The sequence below is a fragment of the Vipera berus genome, assembly GCF_964194415.1.
Source record: "Vipera berus genome assembly, chromosome: 5".
Classification (NCBI taxonomy): Eukaryota; Metazoa; Chordata; class Lepidosauria; order Squamata; family Viperidae; genus Vipera; species Vipera berus.
In genome coordinates, this window is record NC_138207.1 from 32,640,035 (window position 1) to 32,660,739 (window position 20,705).

General features: G+C 41.0%; 1 protein-coding gene across 2 annotated transcripts in view; it reads left to right on the forward strand.

The window, feature by feature from the left end:
* DOCK10 (dedicator of cytokinesis 10) overlaps positions 1–20,705 on the forward strand; it is a gene marked incomplete at its 5' end in the record, with an annotated part of 167,906 nt that overhangs the window by 64,660 nt on the left and 82,541 nt on the right. For both annotated transcript variants that reach the window (XM_081328132.1, XM_081328131.1), the window contains 4 exons: positions 13,151–13,233; positions 16,168–16,240; positions 16,759–16,881; positions 17,299–17,433. In XM_081328132.1, coding sequence (XP_081184258.1) covers positions 13,151–13,233; positions 16,168–16,240; positions 16,759–16,881; positions 17,299–17,433 — 414 coding nt within the window. The remainder of the gene's footprint in view (positions 1–13,150; positions 13,234–16,167; positions 16,241–16,758; positions 16,882–17,298; positions 17,434–20,705) is intronic.

Sequence of the window (20,705 nt, forward strand, 5' to 3'; positions counted from 1 at the left end):
AAGATAGCAGGATGCTTTAGTTTGGCAAGATTCTGTCTGTAGGTGTAGAACAATAAAGAGTTTGGAAGAACCATCACATGTTTTTCTTGGGTTTTGGGGCCTGAAAGAATTTTCTTAAGTGGAAATGGAGATATAAATATTTAGGTTCTTATATCTCTTAACTTTAACTGGGCTTTTGCTGATTAATAGGGAGAAATGCAGATTTAGATATGGGTTTATTAAAAAAATATGAGATCTAGAATGAAGTATTTAGATGTATTTTAATAGACAACAATAAAATGCTGATGTTGCTAGAGATAAAGGGGAAAGTTTCTTTTAATTTATGGGGGGGGGTTTCTCTGCACTAATATATATTATATTTTATTTATTTATATTTCATATTTCTTAACAGCTTATCCCCTCCAGATATACAGTGCATATTGTGTGTATGAGTGCATCTATGTGTCTCTGTGTGTAAAATTAATAAAATTATTGGGGAAAAAGGAATTCTCAGAGCTGTAAGTTTAAGTTATTGTCTAGAAATATATGTATGTGACCAGGAAGTCATTAGAAGTACTCTCATTTTTGTGCTTTATTTTTTAAATAATGTTTTGTTTTTATCTACAAATCACTACATGATTTGTTATAAAAAGTAGTGCACGAGTTTAATAAATTCATACAGTATGAATTGATATTATCATCATTATCTGAGAAGAAGCCCAAAAGGATTAAAACATTTATTTCTATTTGTTAATTTTTCAGCCCTGCAATGAAGATTGTGTAAAAGCTGCATTAATTTAAAACATATGCACTTTGACTGTTTAGTAAACAAAGCAGCAGTTTTTAATTAAGATGTTTGAATCTTTGCAAGCTTATACATTTTTTTTTAGTTTCCGTCCTATACTGCATGGGAAAAGGAACTTGAAAACTACAAGACAAATTAAAAGGAGCTCCAAATCTAAATCATTGTCTTATTCTAGTTCTGATTATTGGGGCCGGGTATGTTTTCAAGATTGTGATAATCACCTTTACAACCAACAGGTTTTTTTATACTACTAATTCTTATAGAGTAATAAAAAAATTAATAAATAAACAATTAACAACAGACAGTAGATTGAGTATTCTTAGAAAATTAATATCATGCATCTTTGATATGAGGACTCCTAATTCAAGATTCCATAATGCAATCTTTTATGTTTGGTTATATATATGATAACTCTATCTTTACGATTGTGGAGCAGATTTCGTTGAGCACTTCCTATCTTCAAGAACTTATTTTGATAACAGTATAAATATAGTCTACCAGGAACAGAGCAGGTGTTCTTTGTAAGTGTGCACTAACAAAGGACAATCATATTTATGTTTGAATAATAAGATGTTTAAATTAATCAAAGATTATTCATAAAGCTAAGAGTTAAATTCATGATTTTAACATCAAGTGAAAATAAAGAATGGCCGTCAGAGTATTTTACTGTTCTGAATCAACAGGTAGAGCATTTTATGAAATTAAAACAATGGTCTCCAGCAGCACTCAAAAAAAGTGGCTTACATCTGGTCATTGCCCTCATGACCATCGCAGCATCCTCATCGTCACATGATCAAAATGTGGGCGCTTGACAATCTATATGCAATATGAATAATACTAACAACAATCATAGTTAATACATTGACCAGGGGGAAGGATCAATAGTGATCACTATGGAGAACTCTGAGCTAGACTATTACCATTCATGTATTATTCAAGGCCGGGCATGTTTCAGAAGTTTATAGGCAATAGATTGCTTCCTACGTTTTTTTCTTTTTGAAGCAAAAAGCCTTTTTAGAATGTGCATATCTTAAAACAGTGATCTGACTTAATTCTTTTGAAGTGTCTTCCTGTGAACAGAATTTTGTAATTAAGACCCCCAAATAAGACTTCAATAGAAAGAGCTTCACACATCATGACTTTTGTACATTTGTGGAAGTTGTTTTCCTGGTTTAGCTGAATTCCTGAGTTAGCAAGGGCTGCCTTTGACAAAGTATCCTATTTCTAGCTGTGATCTTCAGAGAAATGAGCAGGACCTTGAAAACTTCAAAAACTAATGCTCAGCATAATAACAAGGCCAGTTCTGGCTTCATTGTCTTTCTTGGAATAGAGATTCATTTCAGAGTAGAACTCGACACATTTTTTTTATCTGGAAAATATTGCAAACTGGCAAGGTTACAGCTCAACTGAACCTTTCCATGGAGCCAAAAGAGGTGTGAGAGTCATGATGCAATGGTAAATGCTGGAAAAAGGAATTATGATTTCAGTGGCAATTCGGTTAATGGAATTATGCCAGGATATAGTATTTAAATTTTGTTCTTAAACTGTAAGGCACATATTCCACATATCATCTCCAAGTCTGTATCTATTTAGCCAACACTAAGTGATGCTTCAGCACAAAATATTAATTGTACTAGGGTTTTCTTCCCTTTCATATGGCGGGCATAATTGCCAGGATTCAAAATGAAGATATTCTGAGTTCCGTCTCTGTTTCTATTATGTTTTTCTAATATTAAAATATTCCATTATTTTAATTATTCCATATATCTTATTCCATATATCTGAAGCTATGGTATGTGTGTCATGTGTCATTTCCTAGGTAAGCTATATTTCCTTATTTTATTTTATTTTATTTTATTTTATTCTGTCTACTTTGATTTTCTTCCTTCTATTTCTGAGACAAAATCCCTCTCCCATTTATAATAAAAGTAGTCTAAATATTTCTTGTCAAACATTCTGCACCAAGTAGGGCCTTGCAATCTCAGAAAGAAAAGAATGAGTAAGATCTTGTATGATTGGTATTGAGGCTGTAGTTGTCTCTGTCAGATTCCAAAAAGTAAGGAGATACCTAAGCAAAAAACAGAAGAAGTGCTCTAAAATATCCTGATTATGCAAGCCATGCAAATTAAAGCTGCAATTAAAATAAAATATTTAAACTTAATGGCTTTGCACAAATAGCATATGTTTTTTTTCCTAATCAAAAAGACTAATGTTGTCAGTGAACCCTTAGAAAAGCTAGAAGTCAGTGTTGTGACTCAGGGCCAGCCGGTGGGTCCGACAGCCGGGTCCGATGTATCGGAGGACTCAGATGTGGGGGAGGAGGGAAACGAACCGGCTGATGATGATTTGGAGGCTTTGCAGAGTCCTCAGCCGGGGACCTCTTCTCAGCTGTGTGAGCCCGAGAGTGCGGAGGATGATGACCCACAGCTGGCCCTGTTCAAGGACGCCCGACGTAGGAGGCAGACGAGCAGGGACAAACAAAGAAAGACTATGGGACTCCTCGGGAGGAGGCACAGGGAGACCACGCCCTGAGCTCTCTATAAAAGAAGTGTTTGGGGAGGGGCTAGTTGCTGAAAGCAACTTTTTCGTTTGAGAAGACAAGCTCTTGTGTTTTGTTATCTGCGCAATTAAACCTTGGCAGAAGCCTTTTAGCCTTGGACGCTTTCCAGACTCGTCTCTTAATTAGGGGTTGGGAGAAGAGGGCTGGTTCAGAACAGTTTGCTTTCAGCCACCCACCCCTTAATACTACGATGGAGCAGCTTCTTGCCGAGAATGCCCAGCTCAACCAGCAACTCACCTTGCTGGCCACTCAGGTGGCACAACTGCAGGCTCAGGTACATGCTGCCCCCCCACCCAGGAGGAAATGTCAGTTAGCTATGCCGGATAAGTTTGCTGGTAAACCAGAACTGTTTCCTGCCTTCCTGGGACAATGCCAGCTTTATATCAGCGTGAGAGCAGCTGATTTCCCCACTGACCGTGATAAGGTGGGATTCGTGTTGAGCCTTCTGTCGGGAGATGCAGCTCGTTGGGGCACGCCTCTGTTGGCACAGCCTAGCCCTTTGTTGGATAACTTTGGGGGGTTTTGTGACCATATGCGCCTCATGTACGAGGACCCGATTAAGGCGCAGACCGCCACCCGACGTCTGAAAGCTTTGAGGCAGGGTCAGCGCCCCCTACAGGCCTATATCAGCGATTTCCGGCTGCTTAGCCAGGATTCCGCCTGGAATGAGGCTGCGCTCGTGGATGCCTTTCAGGATGGCTTGTCAGAGGAGATGTTGGATGAGCTGGCCCGCGTGGACATTCCCTCAGATCTGAATGGGCTGATCCATCTTTGTCTGCGGATCGATGCCCAGCTGCAGCAGCGTAAGAGTCGCCGTGCCACCCCACAGACCCCTGCCGCCCCTGTTGTGCGTGAGCCCCCAGTCCAGAGGGAGGAGCCAATGGAGCTGGGTGCCGCCAGGTCCCGTCTATCGGTGACGGAAATGGACAGACGACGATCGGAGGGGTTGTGTTTTTACTGTGGGGACCCTGGACATTTGGCTGCTTCTTGCCCAAAGAAGCGTCAGCGGGCGTCAGTGACCAAGCCAGCTCCGAGAAAGTCCCCTGCTTTGCTATCGGGAAACGGTCCGAGCCCGATCTAGACGGTGTGAAAGATCGGGCGACCCACAACGATCACGCCGAGCGACGCCGTTCCGACGGTGCCTGTGAACCTCCACGGCATTTGATTTTGGAGGCACGACTGATCCTTCCTGGCAAGCCAGAGGGGATTCCGGTCCATGCCTTAATTGACTCTGGGGCTACCACTAACTTTATGGATTCGGCCTTTGTGGCCAAATGGGCTGTTCCCCAGTGTCCGGTGGATCCGCCCATGCTTGTGGAGACCATCGATGGTCGAGTGCTCCTGTCCGGGCCTATCACGGCCGCCACGCAACCCGTGTGTATGGCCATCAGTACCCATGTGGAGGCCATTCAGTTTTACGTCACTTCGGATCTGCACTTTCCCGTGGTCTTGGGACTGGCGTGGCTCCGGGCGCATGATCCACAGATCTATTGGTCTCAGAACTTGGTCACCTTCCCAAGTTTGCAGTGCGTGGACCACACCCGCCATATCTGTGCCGGCCAGGTGGAGGGTTCCTCAGGGGTTTCCTTGCCTCCCGTACTGTCCGACTTTGCTGACGTGTTCAGCGAGTCAGAGGCGGACCAATTACCCCCGCACAGGCCCTACGACTGCTCCATTGACCTAGTCCCTGATGCGCCTCTCCCAGTGGGGCGTTTGTACTCCATGTCGGAGCCCGAGTTGGCCGCATTGCGGGACTTCCTGACAAAGAACTTGGCTCGTGGATTCATCCGGCCCTCGTCCTCGCCAGTGTCTGCGCCCGTGCTCTTCGTCAAAAAGAAGTCGGGCGAGTTACGGCTTTGCTGTGACTACCGGAAACTCAACGCTATCACGGTGCGTAACCGCTACCCGCTGCCCCTCATCCCCGAGCTCTTGGACCGACTCCGGGAGGCTAAGATCTTCACGAAACTGGACCTGCGTGGAGCTTACAACCTCGTCAGGGTTCGGCCGGGTGATGAGTGGAAGACAGCGTTTGGTACTCGCTATGGACATTTCGAGTACACGGTGATGCCGTTTGGCCTGACCAACGCCCCCGCTGTGTTTCAGCATTTTATGAATGACATCTTTCGGGATCTGTTGGACCAGTTTGTTGTGATTTACTTGGACGACATCCTGATTTACTCCCCGTCGCGTGAAGCGCATCATCAGCATCTCCGTCAGGTCCTGCAGCGCCTCCGGAAACATCGGCTGTTTGCCAAGTTGGAGAAGTGCCAGTTCTACCAGGTGACCATTGATTTCTTGGGCCACCGCATTTCTCCCGAGGGCATCGCCATGGATCCAAGTAAAGTTGAGTCGTTGCAGAGTTGGCAACCCCCGCGTCGCGTGAAGGATGTTCAGCGACTTCTTGGATTTGCCAACTACTATCGGACATTCATCCCTGGCTTTGCTGCCTTGACAGCCCCCCTCACCCGGCTCCTGCAGAAGAAGACTCGGTTCCAGTGGAACGCACCCGAACAACAGGCGTTCCAAGCTTTGAAGGACGCCTTCATGAAGGAGCCCATCTTGAAGCATCCTGACCCGCAACGGCCGTTTGTCGTGGAGGCGGACGCCTCCGACATTGCCATTGGGGCCGTGTTACTCCAGGCAGCGACGCCCAACGGTACCCTTTTCCCTTGCGCGTATCACTCTCGGAAATTGAATCCCTCGGAGCGCAACTATACCATCTGGGAGAAGGAGCTGCTGGCCATCAAGGCGGCGTTCGAGGCTTGGAGGCATCATCTGGAGGGGGCGCGGCATCAAATCGAGGTCCGGACGGACCACAAGAATCTGGAAAGCCTGCAGACCGCTCGGAATTTGAACCAACGCCAGATCCGGTGGTCCCTCTTCTTTGCGAGGTTTGACTTTCGGGTGCGGTACATACCAAGCGGGCACAACCAGAGAGCGGATGCTCTGTCCAGGAAGCCCGAGTACACCCGAGTGGAAGACAAGCTTCCGCCCAGGACAGTGATCCCCGTCGAGTCTTTTGCTGCGGTACGGGAGCCGGTGGATATACGGGCTCGGATCCGGGAGGCGCAGCAGCAGGAGGCGTGGGTGGCTCAGCGGAAGGAAGAGGTGGGGCCAGATTCGCCTTGGTCGGTCACGGATGGACTCCTGTATTATCGTGACCGGCTCTATGTTCCAGGAGGGCCACTCAGGGGACTCGTCCTCAGCCAATGTCATGATAACCCGGCTGCGGGGCATTTTGGCCTGTTCAAGACTCTGAACCTGGTCTCCCGTACTTTCTGGTGGCCCCGAGTCCGACACGATGTCCAGTCTTATGTCACCTCCTGCGTCCCATGCAGGCAGGCCAAGTCAGCGACAGGGGCCCCGCCTGGTTTACTGCAGCCTTTGCCAACGCCCAAGAGACCCTGGGGGGCTGTGTCCATGGACTTTCTGACGGATCTACCCCCATCCTCCGGCTTCACGACAGTGTTTGTGGTGGTGGACATGTTGACCAAGATGGCGCACTTCATCCCCTGTCGCGGCTTACCGTCAGCTCGCGCCACTAGTCGCATGTTCATCCAACAGGTGTTTCGGCTGCACGGCCTCCCCGATAGGGTCGTCTCCGATAGGGGGGCCCAGTTTACAGCCCGCTTCTGGCAGGAGTTGATGCGGGCGTTGGACATTAAGGTTTGCCTCTCGTCCGCGCATCATCCTCAGACCGACGGGGGTACCGAGAAGGTCATCGGCATCTTAGAGCAGTATCTGCGCTGCTATGTTAACCTGCAGCAGGACAACTGGGTGGACTATTTGGCCATAGCCGAGTTTGCCTTTAATAACTCGCAACACACCTCCACGCAGATGACACCGTTCTTGGCCAACGTGGGTTATCACCCCAGGTTCTTCCCTCTTTCTCCCGTGGACTCACCGGAGCCGGCAGCGAACGAATTCATGGCGGAGTTACAGGCGATCCATCGGTTGGTGCGACGGCAGCTGGAGAAGGCCAAGGCCGACTACAAGAGGTTCGCCGATCGGTCGAGAAGGGATACGCCTCCACTATCGGTGGGGGATCGGGTCTGGCTGTCCACCAGGAACCTACCATCCACTCGGCCGGCGAGGAAGCTGGACCACCGTTACCTTGGACCGTTCCCAGTCGAGGCCGTCATCAACCCGGTCGCCTATCGTTTAACTCTGCCACGTTCCCTGCGCGTGCACCCCGTCTTCCATCGGTCCTTGTTGGTCCCCGAACAACCGGCCTGTCCACTTCGCCAAGCGGAACCTCCCCCATCAGGAACTCGTGATGGAGGCAGCACCCCCGAGTACGAGGTCGCCAGCATCAGGGATTCCCGCTGGCTGAAAGGTCGCTTCCAGTACCTGATCGAGTGGAAAGGGTACGGGCCGGAGGACTTCACATGGGAAGACGCGACCGCCGTTCATGCCCCTGCGTTGGTGACTGCTTTTCACGAACAGTTCCCATCCCGACCGCATCCGGATCGGCAGACCCGAGGGAAGGGCCCTGCGGTGCGGGATAGTGTTGTGACTCAGGGCCAGCCGGTGGGTCCGACAGCCGGGTCCGATGTATCGGAGGACTCAGATGTGGGGGAGGAGGGAAACGAACCGGCTGATGATGATTTGGAGGCTTTGCAGAGTCCTCAGCCGGGGACCTCTTCTCAGCTGTGTGAGCCCGAGAGTGCGGAGGATGATGACCCACAGCTGGCCCTGTTCAAGGACGCCCGACGTAGGAGGCAGACGAGCAGGGACAAACAAAGAAAGACTATGGGACTCCTCGGGAGGAGGCACAGGGAGACCACGCCCTGAGCTCTCTATAAAAGAAGTGTTTGGGGAGGGGCTAGTTGCTGAAAGCAACTTTTTCGTTTGAGAAGACAAGCTCTTGTGTTTTGTTATCTGCGCAATTAAACCTTGGCAGAAGCCTTTTAGCCTTGGACGCTTTCCAGACTCGTCTCTTAATTAGGGGTTGGGAGAAGAGGGCTGGTTCAGAACAGTCAGAGAGTAGTAAACTGTAATATTTAGTGAGAGCTTACTTTTAAATTGGTTTTAAAATATATTATTTTTAAGGTAGAGAAGTACACTTTCTGTCTTGGTTCATCATAATATCTCTGTGATGATGGGCAGTTTGGATTAGCTATTGTACTGCCAATCCCTCATCCCTTCTCTTTCTGACTTAAATCTAGTTATGGGGGAGATACTTCAAATGTTATTGTAGTGAATTCTAATCCTTGAGGTTAACCGCTTGAAAGAGTTAGTGCTATTTACAGTTCTCATTATTGCCATCAGATTTGCCAAAGATGAAGAAACAACAGGCTTTCTGATGTTTCCCCACAACAGCCAATGATTGACTCTTTTATTAATTGAATGTCAAAAACTGAATCAATTTGAATGAAATTTTCTTTTCTTTGAGTCTTATATATTAAGTGTTAAATGTTTATTTCCATCTTTAACTCTGGAATTTTCGTTGGAACTTGGCTGCTTAATTAGCTTTATATCAAAATCTCCATTTCTCATCAACTGCATTTGTTTAATTTGTCAATTAGACACATTGAAATTATTTCCATAAAAATAATATTTATGATTCTCTGCTGTAGAATTTGTTTTCTGTCTGTATATAATGAATTTATTACACTTATTCTCAAGAACATGCAATGATCTCTCCTTGCCTCATCCTTTGCCCCTGAAAAACTGGTTGCATAAACCCAAGTAGGGGTGTAGTACACAAAAAGAGCAAAAGGAAGGAGAAAGTAAAGAAGGAGCTGCTGCTGTTAGTGATATACCACTATCATCTTCTTAGCTTCTACCTCCAAATCAAACATCCATCAACCATAGGGTCCCCACCAATCTTCTCTTGTCAGGGGGAGAAAATACACATCCCAGCAACTAAGGAGCTGACAGAGATATCACTGAAGTATAGAGCTGCTTTTGTTAAGAACTAGAAATAACCATGTGATAGGACTAATTGATCTGAAAACAAAACCCCAAGAACAGACAACACTAGATGGCAGATGATATATTGTTTAGAAATGTCTCATTCTTTGTTGCCAAGATGTCTTCTTTTGGTTCTTTGCAGTCTAGATCTGATAGCCCCATTGTATGACTCCTTCCTCCTAGTCTGCTGCCTGCCCTTTCTTTCATGTGGGCTTGAAGTTTGGTACCTGAGATTTTTCACAATGGGTGGGTGGGTGGGAAGGTATCCAAGAGGTTTTCTTGGATCCTGAAAAGCTCTGGGTATGCTACTGTTCTGTGACTGTTGCAGGAAAATATTCGGAAATAAAATGATATAGGCAAAGTAAGGCAAAATAATAGAAATAATATCACACTTATTTTGGATACATGTAATCACATGCTATAAATAGAGCCAAATATGCCATTGTAAAATGCTTTACTTTTTGTATCTCTAACCTGATATCTTAGGACTTATTTGATGCCTTGTTGTTGTTGTTAGCTGCAAAGTCGTGTCCGACCCATCGCGACCCTATGGACAACGTTCCCCCAGGCCTTCCTGTCCTCTACCATCTTCTGGAGTCCATTTAAGCTCACACCTACTGCTTCAGTGACTTCATACAGCCACCTCATTCTCTGTCGTCCCCTTCTTCTCTTGCCCTCAATCTTTCCCAGCATTAGGCTCTTCTCCAGTGAGTCCTTCCTTCTCATTAGGTGGCCAAAGTATTTGAGTTTTAGCTTCAGGATCTGGCCTTCTAAAGAGCAGTCAGGGTTGATCTCCTCTAGGACTGACCGGTTTGATCGCCTTGCAGTCCAAGGGACTTGCAGGAGTCTTCTCCAGCACCATAGTTCAAAGGCCTCAATTCTTTGGCGCTCGGCCTATCTTATGGTCCAACTTTCACTGCCATACATTGCAACTGGGAAGACCATAGACCACTTTTGTTGACAGGGTGATGTCTCTGCTTTTTAGTGTGCTGTCTAGATTTATCATGGCTTTCCTCCCGAGGAACAAGTGTCTTTTAATTTCTTGGCTACAGTCCCCATCTGCAGTGATCTTGGAGCCCAGGAAAATAAAATCTGTCACTACCTCCATTTCTTCCCCATCTATTTGCCAGGAATTGAGAGGGCCGGATGCCATGATCTTGGTTTTTTTAATGTTAAGTTTCAACCCAATTTTTGCACTCTCCTTCTTCACCCGCAACAAGAGGCTCTTTAGTTCTTCTTCACTTTCTACCATTAGAGTGGTATCATCTGCATATCTTAGGTTATTGATATTTCTTCCGGCAATCTTAATTCCAACTTTTGATTCATCTAGCCCTGCCTTTCTCATGATGTGCTCTGCATATAAGTTAAATAGGCAGGGCAACAATATACAGCCTTGCCGAACTCCTTTCCCAATTTTGAACCAATCAGTGGTTCGGTGTCCAGTTCTAACTGTTGCTTCTTGGCCCGCATATAGGTTTCTCAAGAGACAAATAAGATGGTCTGGTACACCCATCTATTTAAGAACTTGCCACAGTTTGTTATGATCCACACAATCAAAGGCTTTAGCATAGTCAATGGAGCAGAAGTAGATGTTTTTCTGGAACTCTCTAGCTTTCTCCATGATCCAGTGTATGTTGGCAATTTGATCTCTAGTTCCTCTGCCTCTTCGAAATCCTGCCTGTACTTCTGGTAGTTCTCGATCCATATACTGCTGGAGTCTAGCTTGTAGGATTTTAAGCATAACTTTACTAGCGTATTTGATGCCTAGAGTAACCCAATTTTGTCTAGAGACTTAAATCTTATGTAGCTGCAGAGGAACACAGCTGTTTTTATATGAAAAGATAATTAGTTTTATTTTCAGTTCTTGAATTGTACTTCCAGTATTTATCTGTAGGATGATGTCCTCTTTTCCTAGTATCTCCTGGTTGATATATGCCATAAAAATACCAAAGACAATTTCAGAACATAACCAAGGGCCTTTTCCAGCTAAGTCTATGATAATGACTCGCATCAACTTTACACTTATTATATTTTATAAATGTTGATAGGTGCAAAGTGGGATAAACAATTTGTTTATTTCTATTTCTAGGATTTGTAGCACTCTGTAGTTCCTAATTAACTGGCAAGAACAGTTTTCCTGAGACATTTTGTGCACATCTAGGGCAGAACAATCCAAGCTCTATGAAATTCTTCATACTTTTTTACGTTTAATCAAGGCAGTTAATGTTGTTTGAATGTTCTTTTTATTTTGCCTATACAAGCTGTACAATGTCTATGAATGCAATTCCTTCTACTAGTGTGTAAGAACTGATATTTGTACATGCCAATTTTGAATCTGTTTACAAACACTCAAGCAGGCAAGGATATAATTGAGAATTAAATCTATGTTGATTCCCTACTTTTGCATAACTGTGCCATTGTCTCATGTATAAGACTAGCAACAGACATATCAGCAAAAGAGAGAGAGAGGGAGAAAATTGCTTGTTTCTTTAATAATGTGCTTTTTGTCTGTCGCCTACTAGAGAATGAATAAAATGTGGGTTCTGTTCTATTCTAGATCCAACTCACTGAATGAGCTTTCTCACAGGCTCAGATAGTAGTACATGTTACTTATAATCAAATGTACATATACTATGTAACCCAAACTTTTGCCAAACTGAGAGAAAAGTGTTCTTGTTTCACCAATCAGCACTGTAAGGACTGGTCCTGCTGCATTTTATTAAACTTGTTCATATGCAACTCACACTGCATTTCTAAGGAAGAAAAGAAATAGCAACAAACTAATATTGGAATTTCTTACTTCTCATTAGGCACTGACTACTTTTATTTATTTATTTTTAGTTCTTACTTTTAGATGGGCAGCCAAAGCCAAGGACTGCAAATTATCTAAAGCTATTTAAAGTTTCTGACCTTCTGATCAAATTAGAACTTAGTCAGTTTGTACTTGATCGAGCCACATGTATGATTAGAGAACAGTGTACACACTTAGCATACCACAAAATTTGGTCTTTGTCATCTAATTATTTAAGTACTGTCGTATTTTTTACATAACTTGCAATAAAAAACATAAAAAATTCTTCTTTAAATGTAAGTTGACAAATGAGCTGGTTGTCATTATCAATATACTATGTTCTCCATAGCATTTAGATACAAAATATGTGACAGATGCTCCAGCTTTCCTGATCATGAGCAAGCCTGCTTTTGGGATTTGCAGTGAGCTACAGATTTATATTTAATTGATGCTTCAGAACACCAACAAGAAATTTTAAGAGGCTCAAAAACCAATTCATACTCTGGAGCAAAAAAAACTCTGGGGTGATGTAGAACTGAGTAATTTTTATGTGGGAGAAAATATGACAGTTAAATTACAACTGATTGCATTTTAGGCACAGTACATGTTATAATAAATGGTGTTTTATCATTGCTTTCAGTGGAATGTAAATATTATTTTCAAAAATGATATGTTGTATTAGGTGAAGAAAGACAATATGCTTTTAAAAGTATAAGAAAAAGCTTAGAAGTTTTTTTTCATAAAACAAAACTGCATTATCTATTGCAACCATTAATTATTCTATGCTTGTTTTATCAATTTTTTATCTGGAAAACCTCTTTAAACTGTGTTTTTCAGTGACCTAATCTCATATGTGTTTCCCAGGATTGAAACACAATTACCTTTTTGAATTGTTTTTATTTTCCCTAATGTTGCCATTCAATTCTTAGGTCAATAAATTGCATTCCAAAATACTTCTGCTAGAGAAAGTTACCTACAGAATGCAACAGATGCATATTAAGAGTAAATGTACATTTGTAACGTACAAACATACATACATTCCAACCAAACCTAATTGATTTACCTTCTTAGTCTAATTTTTTCTTCTTTATTGTTTTAGGCATGTAAATATTACAGTTCCCAATGGCATATTGTAGTCTACAAATATGAACAGTATTCAGGAGACTTTAGACATCTACCACAGTAAGATGCTCTGTTTTCTTTTTGTTTTCTTTTGAAATATTAAATTTAAATTTAAATATAATTGTCTTGGTCACACAGAACAACTGCCTCTAGTCTCCAATAAATTATGCAAACATTTCATGTTATAGTTATCATGTCTTACTCTTCTAATAAATGTCTTATTATGCTGGAATGAAATAGAATCATATAGCCACTGCCTTAAAGAGTTCTTTAAATCTCAGAGAGTACCACAGACCCTAAAATTCAACCCTGAGTTACAAGTATTGGTGCTTTTAAGAGTCTTAGACAGGTGTTTCTTGTTTTCTGTCCCAAAACACCCTCTGAATTATTTCCAAAATGCTACATAAACTATTATGTAGAAGAGGATATTCTGAGTTCTATTATTCTCCAGCAACCCACAGCTTTATAAAGATTCTTATTAAAACAAAAACTTCACCTGGAAGGTGAAGGCTATTCTTTAAAGCAAACTGTTTTTCACATGGCAGAAAATATAGGCCTAGGACCAGCATAGACTTGAAAGCATTAATTACTTCCCATTTTTTAAAATATTAATCACACCTTGTCTTGAATTTTGAAAAAGAATAATATTTGTATTATGGTGGTGGTATAACTGGAACTTGAAACACTGTACTTGGATGATTCAATTGTTTTCATATCTGGAGGCAAGTTGTATTAGCCAATACATTGAGAGAAATATAGATTTGGAGCACTCAGCTATGCTTAGAAGCATATTTTAATAGATAGGAAGCTTCTACTTTTCTAAAAATACATTTATGAGGAAGCAAGCAAATGATGTGGCTCATTTGGAGACAAAAAGTCTGGTATAGATTTTAAAGGCCCAATTCATGCATGATGTTTTATTCTGTAAACTGAGAAGTAAAATCTAAGAAGTATTTAGTTCACTTTGCATTCTATGCCTCAGTCATGTGTTTAGCAACCAGCGTAGGACTTCCATTAATAGCTGAGTCCTGAGGGTTGTTTTTTTAACAAACTGCATTTTTAAAAGAAGAAACAATTCTTCATTCTATTTTTAGCATTAAAGGTGCTTATAATTAAAGCTAAACAAAACTCAGTGTTTCTAATGTTTCTAGTATAATTCAGAAATTCTAGTGAGATGGTCTTTTTGGTATCAGGAATTAGCACTTCAATAATGTATAAAATAATCAATCATAACCCATACTGTCATGCTTTCAAAACATAAGGAAAAGGGCATGTATCATTTTCCACTTTACAAGCAATGTGTTAAAACTATATATTAATTTGCATTTACTAAAATAAAAGTGCGTAATTGAGATCCCAAATTGTTTTGTTCATGATTATTAGCCCAACCTGTGTAATAGTCAACTAAAGGTATTATTATACGTGTTCTTTGAAATATAGCTTAGTTAAATATTTAATCATATCTTAATTGGTATTCAGTAATACTTCTGGTTGTTATTAAGACAGTCCTCTCCCACAATCATCAACATTTTCCTAGATGACAAAAGCATATTCTTGTGTATATTCTCCTCTGAATCTGTATGATAGGCAACTGTAAAATGGCTAGATTGCAATATCATTTATTCTTTCAATTTATGATACATCTTTCTATCCCAGCAAGAACTCAGGGTGAAATGAATACAGAATCAATCAAAGTTAAAAGCCTGATGAAAGGCATGTAGTATTACATATGTTGTAAAGGCTAAGAAAGTTGAAAACCAATGCAATTCCCAAATTGAATGCATTCCATAGCCTTAAAAGCAGCTTGGAAAACTCTCTGCCCAATGTCAGAAAGACAAATATGACAGTGAAGGAACCCTCAAATGGGTGTCATCTGCAGATCTTAACAGCTAGATAAGTTCATCATGCAAAAAATAGTTTCTTAGATAATGTACTTTTAAACCATTAATTTTTCTGTGATAGTTTTTCCAGGACTCAGTGGTCCAATTTTATAGAGATCTCCCATTTCATAACTGAAGAAAATGTCATGTCATCTCAGTTATCTTCAGTGAATTAGGCATAGACCTATCTATCTATTTGGAGGAAAACATTAGGAAAGTGTTCATTTCTGTTGCAGAATGGATTTGCACTCATAAAAGTAGTATGATGTTTTCTGATTAATGTGGTGGGTTCTGCTTTGCTTTGGGAATTAAAGGTTTAAAAGATTTGCCTTTTTCTGTAAATAACTATTACAATGTATATTACATTTTCAGTGTAACTGTAAGTCATGAAACAGCCCACACAGAACGGAGTATGGACTAAGAGGCAATATAAAATGCATCTGGATTCTAATTAAGAATTTATTTTTAACACTTCTGTTAATGTCTCTAGAAACAACTGAGGTGTACTTCAAATATATTGAGATAATAATTTTCTAACTTATTTTGAGTCCTCCTTCTGTATGTTTTATGTTTTATTATATGCCCTAAGCACATATCTAATACTAAGATATGTGATCCATGCCCCACTCAATGCAAGCAATCCCATATAGGATAAAACTAAAGGATCCACTTAAGGATTATCCAGCATTTCTCATGTAGACCAGTTCTATTTTTATGCTGTTATGTTGGGTTATGAAATTAAACTATTATATGCTGTGGCTTGTTGGTTTCACTCTATGTTTTTAATTCTTGTAAGTAATCAGTTACAATAGCACTATGGCTTAGGTTTATATATCACTTCATAGTACTTTACAGCACTCTCTAAGTGGTTTACAGAATCAGCATATTGCCCTCGACCATCTGGGTTCTCGTTTTACCAACCTCAGAAGGATGGAAGGCTGAGTCAACCTTGAGCTAGTAGAATCGAAGGAATCAAACTCCTGGCAGTCAGCAGAGTTAGCCTGCAATACTGCATTCTAACCACTGCACCACCACGGCTCCATAGTTTTTTATGTTGTAGGAAAATATATCGGCACATACATTAACAGCACCACTAAAACATTTTCTTCTTTAGGCATGAATACAGACCAGAGAAACTTCCTTCACATTCTTTTGAAATTGATCATGAAGACGTTGACAAAGATGAAGTAAGCATATGACTGTCCACTTTCTCTTTATTATTCAGAAATGCTTCTAGATCTAGTAGAATAGGTCCAGATCCCCAGTAGTGTCATGTGATGTGGCTTCTTTGTTACAGCTGCTGCCCTTGGAAAATCAAACCACCCAAAACTTGTTGGCTTACCACAAAGATCAGTTTTTCTCCAACACTGGGGCCAGGATATTAATGAAACTCAGGGTGGAGCTATATGATATATGCTTCATGTGGGTTTTTAAAATTTATTTTTGCCCTAAGTTTTTGTTGTTATTGACCCATAGTTCCACTGGTAGATGGATAGCTATATAAATTTGTTGAATAAATAAATAAATTTTCAGGGTTTTTTTTAAAGGAAACACATTTTCTAAAGAAAATTATATATCTAATGGTTCTGAGAGGTGTTACCATTATTAGAAAGTGCATAGTTATAAAAATTTCAGCAGTATATTCTGAGTTTTTGTCTTGTGGGAAACAAAAAAAATCAAAGAGGTATTAATGTCTTTCAATCAGGATACAACATCTCACTCATCTTCGAAAGGCGGTGGAGGAGGAGGAGGAACTGGAGTTTTCAAATCTGGCTGGCTTTATAAGGGGAATTTTAATAGCACAGTAAATAATAGCATTACAGTTCGGGTAAGAAAATTACTACTATTTTCTATTGTAAAAGGAGAGCAATGTTAGTTTCTGTTGGCAAAAAAACGAGAAGCCTAATACCAAACTCATTTTCATTGTTTAATATCTGTCCTCTGACATAATTCTCATCATCATTTTTTTCTTTGTATTTTTACTTGTTTGCTTAGCTCCAAAATGTAATCAATGAAAAGATGTGTTAGCAGTAAGCATTTTCCTGGGCTGTACCGAATTCAATGGATGGTTCGAAAAAAGCATATGTACTGTTTCAGTGTAAATGACAGTAAAGTGCCCAGTTCTGTTGTCTATCAAAGATTATTGTTCTTCATCATTATTAGTGGTGTTTCATTTTCTACGAATTAAGCATCTTGTCAGAAATAATGTGTGTTATAGCCAATTCTGTTTCCTATTTTCACACAGTCGTTCAAAAAGCGCTATTTTCAACTGACACAATTGTCAGATCACTCGTACATAATGAACTTTTATAAAGATGAGAAGATCTCAAAAGAGCCCAAAGGCTGCATCTTTTTGGATTCTTGTACAGGAGTGGTGCAGGTAAGTCAGCAGTTTTCAAAATATGGATATATTTACTGTATGAGTGTCTTTATTTCCTCTGCATTTTCTCAGCCATTTTTAATTTTAACAGTTCTTTGCTCTTGAAGACTAGAATCTTTACAAATATCCCCTTTCTCCTAAACACATTGTACAATATGCTATATTCAGAACCTCTCATTGCTCATACAGTATACTCCCTGTGCTGATTCCAGTCTTTCATTGTGAAAATCTAATCTAGCATTCATACTAGTTAATTTTTCAATATGTATAAATTGAAAGACTTGCAATTTTGCCACATACCAAAAACAAGCAGTGCTTTTTTTCTAAGCAAATATTCATAAATCAAAATTCTCCTATCTAACAAAATGAAATTCAATGGTGAAAAAAGTAAGGTTCTACATTTAGGCAGGAAAAATCAAATGCACAGGTATAGTATAGGTGGTACCTTGCTCAGTAGTAGTAACTGTGAGAGGGATCTCAGAGTCCTAGTAGACAATCACTTCAATATGAGCCAGCAGTGTGCTGCAGCTGCCAGAAAAGCCAACACAGTGCTAGGCTGCATTAACAGAGGGATAGAATCAAGATCAAGTGAAGTACTAATACCACTTTACAATGCCTTGGTAAGGCCACACCTGGAATACTGCATCCAGTTTTGGTCACCACGATATAAAAAAGATGTCGAGACTCTAGAATGGGTACAGAGAAGAGCAACAAAGATGATTGGGGGACTGGAGGCTAAAACATATAGGGAACGGTTGCTGGAATTGGGTATGTGTAGTTTAATGAAGAGAAGGGTGAGGGGTGACATGATAGCAGTGTTCCAATATCTCAGGGGCTGCCACAAAGAAGAGGGAGTCAAGCTATTCTCCAAAGCACCTGAAAGCAGGACAAGAAGCAATGGATGGAAACTAGTAAAGGAGAGAAGCAACCTAGAACTAAGGAGAAACTTCCTGACAGTTAGAACAATTAACCAGTGGAACAACCTGCCTCCAGAAGTGGTAAATGCTCCAACACTGGAAGTTTTTAAGAAGAGACTGGACAGCCATTTGCCTGAAATGGTATAGGGTTTCCTGCCTGAGCAGGGGGTTGGACTAGATAACCTCCAAGGTCCCTTCCAACATTATTATTATGTTTCAGTCTTTCTGTATTTTTATCTCCTTCCACCTATCCATGCCTGTCATCTAAAAGAATACCCATATTTCCCAGATTGTCTCTGTTCAGAATGTTGAACAATATATTCCAAGATTCATCTTCTTTCATTATCACCATTTTTAGAGTATAGCAGCCTATGAATTTTTGCTCCTCTAAGTGGAATTTTGACATAAAATGGAATAGATCTTAAAATTGCCAGTTTGGCCTTTCTTATGGCTTCTTAAATGTATCGAATGATGCTTTATTTTTGCATGAACAGTTTAATACATGGGGCTACCCTTGAAGACCACTCGGAGGCTCCAGCTGGTACAGAATGCAGCTGCGAGAGTTGTGTTGGGAGTTTCCCGACACTCCCATGTTACACCTTTGCTCCGCGAGCTGCATTGGCTTCCAGTTGTCTTCCGGGTGAGATTCAAGGTGCTGGTAATGACCTACAAAGCCCTTCATGGCATGGGTCCGGAATGCCTCAGGGAGCACCTGCGGCCGGCGTCAACTTCCCTCCGCCCAGTACGCTCCCACAGAGAGGGCCTCCTCAGGGTGCCACCGGTCAAAGAATGTCGACTGGTGGCCCCCAGGGGGAGGCCGTTCTCTGTGGGCGCGCCGGATTTATGGAACCATCTTCTGGTCGAGCTCCGGATGGCGCATGACCTCCGCTCCTTCCGGCACGATCTCAAAAACTACCTTTTCGAACAAGCTGGCCTGGCCTGATGGGATGGGGTTGGGTTTTACTAATCTGTTTTAACCTACTTTTTAATGTGTTTTAACTTATTCGTGGGCATTTTGTTTAATCGTTTTTAATTTTTGTATCTTGTTTTTTTAATATTTATTGCCCTGTTCACCACCCTGAGTCCTTCGGGAGAAGGGCGGTATACAAATAAAAATAATAATAATAATATAGTTCCTTGGTCTTAAAAAAAAGCTTTGCATTTTTTTGTTGAATGGTTGAATGTTTGAACTTAACATCAAGTTTGATTCTGCCAGAACGGTAATCCTGCGATAGACTTCAAACACAAGATCTGCTTCACTTTTTCTGAATCCCAATAATTGAAAAGCCCTTTTATACAAAGCAAAGCAAAGCAAAAACAAAAACTCTTTTCTCATTATTTTCCTCTTTATTTCAAAAGACCAGCTTTTGTTTCTCCTGTTGCTCTCTGTTAGGGAATAAAACTTGATTTATGTTGAATTATCTATGCCCTTTTGCTGAGTTCTGTTAGCTGATCTAAATACCTTTTTATCACTCCTGCTATCACTCCTGTTTCTTTAAAAGAGCAAGCTCTAGGTAAAATGGCTCAGGCTGATCAAGTGGTTCAGAGATTTTTGAGTTAATTTTGATGTGCATACAGAATCAGTGTGCATAACCATTTCTCATTTCAATTACAAAGAAAAGCTATCCAAATGGCTTTTTAACGCATGCCTAATGAGATTTTCCAGATCATGTTTACATTTTAAAACTGTACCATATTTGCCTTTGCCAAATGGAGAGAAAAGACGCAAATATTTCCTGGTCCCATGCAGTGCCTCTGATTCATTACAGTATCTAACTTAGTTATAACTGGTATTCATAGCTTTTAGCCACCTAAAATGTAGTACAGGTTTTATCTAGTTTGCTTATAAAAATGCTTTATTCTAACTGCTAAAAAGGATGGAATTTTGTAAGAGTCCAAAGGGCAGTATGTTCAAACACTGGTTTTTTTCTTTCTTCTACAAACAATGCACAATTATTTATTTAGTATTTAATTTTTATACTGCTGAAATTACAACACCCTTAGCAGTACATCCCCTTTATAAATTACAACCAGCAACCAGCATTTTACATTATACCAAGAAATGTTTTAGAAACTGGTGCCTAGCCTATAATACCTCCATAACCCATTACTGATATCTACTGCCAGTCATCAAACAGGCCAAGAAGTTGAGGATAGCCACACTATAGAATCTCTGAGAATATTTCTAGTATGTTAGTTACATCTTTAGTTTGACAAGATTCTGTCCATTAGGTGTAACTAAATAAAGGCTGGGTTTGGCTCTGACAACATTAAAAGCTATACTCTTGATGGAATCTAGGAATACTCAGCCATTTGATTCCCATCTGTGTTCATGAAAAACAACTGTCCACAGTA